This window comes from Myotis daubentonii, chromosome 16 (genome assembly GCF_963259705.1).
Source record: "Myotis daubentonii chromosome 16, mMyoDau2.1, whole genome shotgun sequence".
NCBI lineage: Eukaryota > Metazoa > Chordata > Mammalia > Chiroptera > Vespertilionidae > Myotis > Myotis daubentonii.
This window is the reverse complement of record NC_081855.1, coordinates 20,863,963-20,873,054: the sequence shown is the minus strand read 5'-3', so window position 1 is coordinate 20,873,054 and position 9,092 is coordinate 20,863,963. Positions and strand designations below refer to the sequence as shown.

The window sequence follows — 9,092 nt, the reverse complement described above, 5'->3', positions numbered from 1 at the left end:
TCCGCGTCAGGGACACTGGGGCCTGCAGGAGGCAGCCGATCAGTGATTCTCTCCCATCATTGATGTTTCTATCTCTCCCTCTCACTTCCTCTCTGAAATCCATAAAAACACATTAAAAATTTTTAATTCTTTACAAAATAAATATACTATTATAAATTTAAAATAAAGTCTCTTGCCTAAAAAATTAAGATGTCAGTCTTTGTTCATAGACAAACCTGATTCCCTCTATTCCTGGGCAGATGAGCAGTGAAAACAGTCACCCTGATTGTGTTATTCTTTTATTTCTATTTACTATTTTGTTTTGTTTTGTTTTGAGAGAGAGAGACATCAATTTGTTGATTCTTGTATATGCCCTGACCAGGGATCGAACTCGCAAACTTGGAGTATCACAATGACTCTCTAACCAGCTAAACTACCCAGGCAGGGCTCTATTTACTATTTGTGATTAATACATTAGTTATTGACCAAAACTGGAGCTAAAATCTTGTATGATTTAATTAACAGAGCATTTGGGTAAAAAATACTGGACAGTCTGGACTGTCCTATGATTACCTAGAACTAAGTTACCTGAGCTTTTCTGTGCCCACATGAACAGAAAAGCTGTTGGCTTTTTAGTTCAAATTTTGGAGACTCAACTCATCCCAACTGACTGTAATTATTACTCTTTAAGGCTCACGTTGTCACCTCTTTGATCCTGCTGACTTTTCTATACCCCATAACACTCTCTAAATGTAGACAGATAGAATATATCAGAGCCTGGATACAAGCAAAATCACCTTAGATATCATAGAGTCAGGAAATATGACTGTTTGCTTTCCCTCTCTGGTTTCCCTTAGTAATGAGAAAAGTTTCTTGTGACACTACCTTCCTGTTAGGGGCAAATTAGGTGGGACCTGGGTAGGCAGCTGTGCCAAAGGGCATCCTCTCTCCCAGCAGGACAGGGTGGCTCCAGTCCAGTCCCCACATAGGACCCCACGGTACAGTCATCAGACACCCTTACCAAGTCAGGCAGTGTGTTCAAATGCTTCATTAAATACATAGCAAGCACTCCGAACACAAAGGAACTAGTTTGGAGACGTGGTTACCCACCAGGGAGGCCCCTGGGTGCAGTAAGGGGCCCAAATGCTGCCTGAAGACCCACCCAATTCTGACATTCTTTGAAGTTAGGGGAGCAGGTGCTTTGGAGGATGGTGCCCCGGAGGGTCTGGTCCCAGCTGTGGGTACAGTCACCTGGAAGATGGCGGAGGGCTCACTGTAGATGTCCAGGACAGGGTGGGAATGGGTCCTCTGGTCCTTGGAGTTCTGGAGGTGGTAGCTGACCTTGACAGTAATGTTGGAGAAGCAGTCCTCTTCGCAGAGCTGCAGTCACCAGGAAGGTGGAGTTGCAGTCGGATGTGGGGCAGAAGATGACAAGGAGAATGCCTTTAACTTCGGTGCAGTCATGAAATAAACCGTGACAGTGGAGAGCCAGAAGTCCTCAGCCTCTTCCCAACAACCCAGGCTACAGGGAAGCTGTCATTGACCAAGCTGCCAAGAGCATTAGAGAAATCCCTGGATCTGCTCTCAAATCTCATAACTCCTTATGGTTTCCACCCCAATCCTAAGGAGTTAAAAACTGACAACTTCGCCCTGACCGGTTTGGCCCCATGAATAGAGCATCAGCCTGTGGACTCAAGGGTCCCAGGTTCGATTCCGGTCAAGGGCATGTACCTTGGTTGTGGGCACATACCCAGTAGGGAGTGTGCAGGAGGCAGCTGATCAATGTTTCTCACTCATCGATGTTTCTGACTATCCCTCTCCCTTCCTCTCTGTAAAAAATCAATAAAATATATTTTTAAAAATAACAACAACAACAACAAAACTGACAACTTTGCCCAGCCTGTGTGGCTCAGTGGTTGAGCACCAACCTACGAACCAGGAGGTGGCAGTTCAAGTTCCAGTCAGGGCACATGCTCAGGGCTTGATCCCTGGTGGGAGGTGTGCAGGAGGCAACCGATCACTGGTTCTCTCTCATCATATATGTTTCTATCTCTCCCTCTCCCTTCTCTGAAATCAATAAAAACATACGTTAAGAAAACAATATATTCTTTAAAAACTTGATGATTTTATTCAGAGAGCAAACGGGAGGCACTGAGGGATGACTCATGGTCACATCTGTGTTTACAGAACAGCATGAAGGACATATTAGAAGGGATGGCATTTGCCCTTCTCTGTGTGTGAGCCATGGTAGAAGCTTCAAGCCAGGAGAGTAGGTGAGCATGACTCCTGGTGGAAGGAGTAGTTATGCTTTTATTTAAAGAAGCCACAGACACACTGGAAACTCTTTCTTAATCCTATTAACAACTGGAACAGATGTGTGGTTAGAAGCATAATTCATGAGGTTGTTGGAATAAATGATCCTTATAGGTCCAAAGTTCTAGGGCCAGGCAGGCCTTGGGTCCTGACATACATTTTCTGTGAGTGTTTGTAGACACCTTTGTCAGGTGGAAACCTTTGTAAATGATAACTTTTGTCTTCTATTTCTACTTTCTCTCATTCAGTTTTTCTGATAATGATTTGAAGAAGGACCCTCAGCTCCACTCTTGGGTCAGTTGACAGGGGAAAGGAATAAACAGTAATTAGAATATTTCTCTTTCTGTTCAGATGCTAGGAAGCTCAGAGATATAGTTAGTGTTCAATTTCAGCACATTTCTTTAATCTGGATTTCTAACATAATTAACTTCATCACCCATTGCTATTATGTGGTTCCTGATCTATCATTCTTTAAAAATATATTTTTTAAAAAATATTTTTAAATTGATTTCAGAGAGGAAGGGAGAGGAAGAGAGGGATAGAAACATCAATAAGAGAGAATCTTTGATCGGCTGCCTCCTGCACACCCCCTACTGGGGATCAAGCCTGCAACCTGGGCAGGTGCCCTGACCTGGAGTCTAACCATGACCTCCTGATTCATAGGTCAATGCTCAACCACTGAGCCACACTGGCTGGGCTATTATGTTAATTGTCTAGTTTGTATGGACGGATACATACCCTTCATTGCACACCCCTCAGTTCTTGTATCAAAGCACAGACCCCTCTGGACTTTCCTAAACTCCTCACTCACCTCTCCCTCTGTGGGGCTCAGCAGGCGGGACTCACAGAGACGGGGCCCACTGCCCCACTCCCGAAGGCAGCTCTGACAAGTTCTCTGGTCCGCACACTGCAACCTCTTCCTCTCCTTCAACACATCCACGTCCAACGTGAAATTCAGAGACGTCCCTCTGAGGCCTGGGAGGGAAGACCAGACCTTCCCGATGAGGCTGGGATGGGCCAGCCCCAGACACAGCACCCCCAGCCTGCCTGAGGCTCCCCAGGAGCCCCTCCAGCGTGTGGCCCCGCCCAGGTGCTTCCCTGGGGCTGGACTTCTGAGTTTCTTCACTTCGAAGGTACTTTTCTCATGGTCTCCTGGCACCTGGCTAGCGTCCCTCCGTGTCCCAACCCCCAACCCAGAGCAGCACATTCCCGGGGCTGAGGCTGTCTTCCCTAGGAGAGGGAGGACTCAGGAGGGAGGCTGGGATTCGGGGAGAAATGGAGGAGAGGAAACAACACGGATTGGAGAGAGAAACCAGAGAGTAACACCTGGACAGCAGAGCTGGAAGCACCTTACAGATTACCTGGGCCAACTCCTTTACTGTACAGAACAGAAACCAGGACCAGAGAGGGAAAGACACCTGCCTATGTCACACAGCTGCTCAGCAGCAGCCGTGCGGGCTCCACGGCCTGAATCGTTCCGCCTGTACAGCTAGCTGGACCCGGTAGGCCCGTCATTTCCTCTCCGCATGTGATAACGGCCTCCTTCTGCAGGAAAGCCACCCACCCCGAGAGGGCTTTCTTATTTGCAGGAACCAGAGACATTCAGGGACTGCTGCTGAGTCTCGACACCTTGGGGACTCTTGCTGATGGGTGGCTCTGGAGGGGAGCTCTGGGGCTGCCAGGAAGTTCCTGGGCTGCGAAAGCCGGGCCTACCCTCTGCCTCCTGGAAACAATCTCCCAACCAGTGCCAGGAAGGGATGGGAAGAGAGGCCAGGCCTCCACCTCCGGCAGGTCATCCCATCCCACCAGGGCCAGAGAGACATAGCGAGGAGGGCAGGGGCGAAGTGTAAATCAGAGAGGAAGAGGAAGGGCCCTTCTCAGGGTCCCCTGCACACCCGTGGGCACCGTGGGTGGGGATGGAGAAACGACTGCCCTTTCCTGAATCTTTTTTCAGAAACTCAACCCTTCACACCTGAGGAAGGGCTCCAAGGTCCTTCTTCCCATCAGGGTCAGAGACAACCCTGCAGAGTGCGGACTCCCCAGCAGGGCACCCTTTTCTAGGGCACTGCACCCTGAACGGAACCTAATGTCAAAGGAGCTAAGCTCCAAAGAGAGGGATTTCAACCCCCAGAGCCTCATCACTCACATAGCCCCACCCACCCCATCCTCTTTCCCTGCCCCGAAGCCAACAAGGAATGACCCCAACTCTGCGTGGGCCAGCTAGGCTGCCTGTTACCTGACGTGGCAGCTGTGGTCCCAGAGCTGATTTCAAAACACAAATTCACATTCACGCTGCTGTTGAAGCCAATGGGCAGCGCCTCTGGGGTGAAGGAGACGGACACCGCCAGGCGCACCACAGGTCTTGAGCTAAACGAGACAGCAGAGAGGACCATGAGAAGTGACCGCAGTCTTCTGTATCAGTGCTGGCTCATTCATTCCTTCAGTGGATACTGTCGAGCAACTCTCATGGGCTACTGCTGTTCTGAGTCTTCAGGGAAAGAGACAAATCCCTGCTCTAGTGGGAAAATAGACAACAAGCAAATAAACAAGAAGAAACAGTAAAATACTATGTTCGGGTAAGACTATGATAAAAATAAAGGAGGATGGCCAAAACCGGTTTGGCTCAGTGGATAGAGCGTCGGCCTGCGGACTGAAAGGTCTCAGGTTCGATTCCGGTCAAGGGCATGTACCTGGGTTGCGGGCACATCCCCAGTAGGAGATGTGCAGGAGGCGGCTGATCGATGTTTCTCTCTCATCGATGTTTCTAACTCTCTATCTCTCTCCCTTCCTCTCTGTAAAAAATCAATAAAATATATTTAAAAAAATAAATAAATAAAGGAGGATGAGGTCATGGAGACTGGGGGCTCCTTAGGTTGGGTAGTCAGGGCAGCCTCACTAATGAGGAGACATCTAAGTTGAGATCTGAGAGAGCCAGCTATGTAAAGATCCAGGCAGGAGGCACAGCTAGTGCAAAGGGCCTGTGGTAGGAAGGAGCGAGGTTTGAGGAACACAGGGGTCAGCATGACAGGAGCAGCTAGTGAGACAGAGGGTAGCAAGAGACGGCGAGGAAGGAGGGGCGGGGCAGGTCGTGGAGAACTTCGTAGGCCGTGGTAGGGAATTTGGGTTTCACTCTAAGTGGGAGCCATTGAGGGGTGTTAAGCAGCAGAATGAAGGGATCGCTGGCGGCTGCGTGGAGAATGGAGCACAGGGAGGCGGGCAGGGGAGAACGCCGTGGCGGCGATCCAGGCGAGAGGTGACAGTGTGTTGTAGGGGGAGGTATTTGGGAGGCAGAGACAGCAAAAACGTGTTGACAGGCGGCAGGGGAAGGAAAAGGAGAATCAGGGATGACTCCTGGGTTTCTGTCCTGAACAAATGGTGTCATTTGCTGCGATGGGCAGCCCAGGAGGGGCTGGTTGGGGGAGACTAAGAAGACGAGGGCCACTGTAGACATGTTGACTCTGAGATGCCTGGGAGCAACAGCACGAGGGTGCTGAGTTGAGAGCCAAGTCTGGGGCCCAGTGGAGAGCACAGGGCAGATCGCGCCCGTCAGCTTATTTGTCGCCATGGTACTTGGTCATTCGCTCAGGGACGGGCACAGGAGCGCTGCCATTCACGATAACAATAATGGCAGCCACCATGGGGCACTGTGCTAAATACTGGGCATAGATTCTCTCAATGGAGCCTCATAACTCCGTGAGGTAGGGGCTACTATTATTCCCATTGATAGATGAGAAAGTTGGGACTTAGAATTCACCAACCTGCCCAAGCACACAGCGTGAAGGGAGAGCAGAGGTTCAAACCCAGATGGGCAGACTCCAGAGCCCGGCCCCTAACCACCTACTCTCTCCCGTCAGTGCCTGGCATCTTCATGGGGTCCCATAGGGCAGAGCAGGTGGGTGGGGCAGGGGCCTGGGACCCCAGAAGGCAGGGCAGACCCTTACCGGAGCACAGCCGCCCGACCAAGAGTGCCCACGGTGATGTCAGCAAGGCCATCGCCGGTCACATCCAGGCCACCGTCCACAGACATGCCGAAGTAGTGGAGTCGGGGGGCGACCGCTGCGGCTCTGATGTGCTGTGGAGGGAGAGACGCAAGGCATGGGGAGGGAAAACAGTCCTTTGGATGTGACTCAACCAGCAAATCAGCATCAGTCCCCACCTCTCAAGGGGACCCCTCGATTATGTAGAAGCTGGAAAGAGCGGGCAGGGTCTCCCAGGGAAGGGCGTGTGGGACAGGGGAGGTGCAGGAAGAGGGGTGGCCAAGCAGGGTGGCCTAAGGAAACAGCCGGGGCCGTGCTGGGAACAAGAGGGGAGTTGGGTGCAAGGAGGCTTGATGTGGGGCTGGGGTGTCTGATCACACACAGGGCAGGAGATGGGGAGGAGGCAGGAGGGCAGGCTTGGGAGAGAGCTGGAATGTTGGGATGCACACGGGGCTGACAGACTGTGCCCAGTGTGGGCGCCTGGGATTATCTGGGTGTCTGGGGCCGGGGTGGGAGGGGCAGAGGAGCCGCAGGTCTCGGGGGAAGAGCTGCTTTCTGTTGGGCAGCAGGAGAGCGACCTGCTTCGGAGCCACCCAGGCGAGGTGCCCAGGAGGCAGCTGGACAGACGGGACTGAAGCTGAGGAGAGAAGCCAGTTGGAGGGGGTAAAAGTGCCATAAAAGATACAGCATGAGCCTGGCCGGTTTGGCTCAGTGGATAGAGCATCGCCCTGAGGACTGAAGGGTCCCAGGTTCGGTTCCGGTCAAGGGCACATGCCCGGGTTGTGGGCTCAATCCCCAGTGGGGGACTTGCAGGAGGCAGCACATCCATGATTCTCTCTCATCATGGATGTTTCTTTCTCTCTCTTCCTCTTCCTTCCTCTCTGAAATCAATAAAAATATATATTTTTTTAAAAGAAGTATGTGTCTATCATTTTACTTAAAAAAGATATAGCATGAGAGGTTGGCAACAGAGCCCTGGGGGTGAGCGCTCAGGCACGGAGGGTTGGGCAGGGTTAGGAGCCAGAGAAGGGCCAGTAGGAGAGGGAGGAGGAGCTGAGGCAGGTCCAGGCCGGGAATGCCAAGGAAGGGAGGTACAGGTCAGGGTAGACAGACGTTGCCACAAGCTCTTGCCCCCCTGGATGCGCTGGGAACCTCCCACCAGCCTGAGTGACTTCTGCCCTGCACTGGGGACCCCCAACCCCGTGGGACTGCTGGCACTTAGACCTGGAGCTGACTTGGGGCTCAGGCCATTACATCTGGGGGGGGGGTCACTGTCCAGGAGGAGAGGCAGGAGAGAGCCCTGCGGGTTACCTGCGAGGGGCTGGTAGAGAGGCCGTCCGGGCATCCGTTGTAAATGTACACACTGCCGAAGCTGGTGCCATCAACTGCCCCCCAACCCTCCAGGGGGGCGCCGATGGCCACGTCCGTGAGCTTATCCTGGCTGATGTCCCCCACTGTTGCCATGGCAAAGCCAAATCGGGCATCAGGGAACCCAGGCTGCCCACTCAGCGTGCGTGCCAAGGAGAAGGAACCACCCTGCAAAGCAAGCAGGCAGCTCAGCCCTCCAGACGGGCATGCAGGGGGCCCAGCCCATCGCCACCCGGGAGGCCTGCTCCCTGGGCTTGTCAACGCAGAGTCCCTGGCAGGGAGTCTGAGGCTCAGAAAAGGCAGGGGCCTTCCCACACTGGCACAGTGGGCGAGTGGTAGAGCCGGGTCCTGTGCCCTCTGCTCCCGCAGTTGGCAGCACTGGCCTGGCCGTTGGGAGGCCTGGGTTCTGGTCTTGGCTCTTCCCCACGCTTGTATGTGAACTTGGACAAGTTTTAGCATCACTGAGCCTCCGCTTCCTCACCTGTAAGGTGTGAGTGACAGCTACCTCCCAGGTGCCAGAGAAACAGGTGAGCTAATAGGCAAAGCCTGCTTTATGCTTTATCAGCTGCTGCCACTCGGGGTGTTGTCACCACCAATAGGAGATGATGAGGTGGGGAAAATGAGGAAGTGGGGTACGGGGTCGGGGAGTGAGCCGCTGTCCACCCTGAGCACCTCCCCATCACTGCCTTCCCAGGCAAGGGGGCGGTCAGGGCGATTCCACCTCCGGCCACCCCTGGGCCAGGCCAGTGGCCGCAGCCTGCACAAGCGTGCGAAGACGGAGACTCTCCCACCTGCTCGTTCAGGCGGTACACGTAGACTCTGCCTTCCTGTCCGCGAACGTGGTAAAACGGAGCCGCCACCAGCAAGAGGTCCGTGGTTCCATCCATGTCGATGTCCACAGGACACAGCTCAGAGCCAAAGTAGGACCCCATCTACGGCCCAGGGAGCACTCGCTGACCGGGCGGCGGGAGGCCCCGCCCCCGCCCCTCAGCAAGGCCACCAGCTCTGGGTCGTTCCAGATGGATCTGCTCTCCAGAGGAACACAGGAGCCTGGGAGAGCAGCCCGAGCCCCACGCGGGCACCGCTGGCAGTCGGACACACCGGCCCAGGGCAGAGGTGCTGAGGTCTGCCCAGGCTGGGCCCCCCACCCACGGTGTGCCCTGGAGCCCATCCCTTTCCCTCGGGCCTCCGATCCCCATCTGTAATGGAGGGTCCGCGGTCCCTCCCCAGCAGGCACCTGCTCTCCCTCCAGCACTGGCATGAAGCTGGTCTCACTGCCCTCCTTCCGGAGCTCAAACACGGCTCCTCGATGCTTGTGCCGGGGAGCCCCCGCCACGTAGGAGGGGCCACTGGCCTTGTGCAGCTCGGCCAGCGAGTAACCTGGGGCAGGGGTGGTGTGGCTGTGATCAGAGGCTTCCACGGGCCATGCCTTTGACCCCCGCCCCCTCCCCCACC

The 9,092-nt window shown here is 53.9% G+C and overlaps 1 protein-coding gene across 1 annotated transcript in view; it reads right to left on the bottom strand.

The window, feature by feature from the left end:
* The window catches only part of ITGAE (integrin subunit alpha E), a 62,695-nt gene that overhangs the window by 22,506 nt on the left and 31,097 nt on the right, over positions 1-9,092 (bottom strand). The window contains exons 13-19 of the mRNA XM_059669089.1: positions 8,875-9,017; positions 8,429-8,569; positions 7,581-7,805; positions 6,234-6,364; positions 4,529-4,659; positions 3,104-3,267; positions 1,231-1,359 (exon numbers count right to left, since the gene is read on the bottom strand). Of these exons, the coding sequence (XP_059525072.1) occupies positions 1,231-1,359; positions 3,104-3,267; positions 4,529-4,659; positions 6,234-6,364; positions 7,581-7,805; positions 8,429-8,569; positions 8,875-9,017 (1,064 nt within the window). The remainder of the gene's footprint in view (positions 1-1,230; positions 1,360-3,103; positions 3,268-4,528; positions 4,660-6,233; positions 6,365-7,580; positions 7,806-8,428; positions 8,570-8,874; positions 9,018-9,092) is intronic.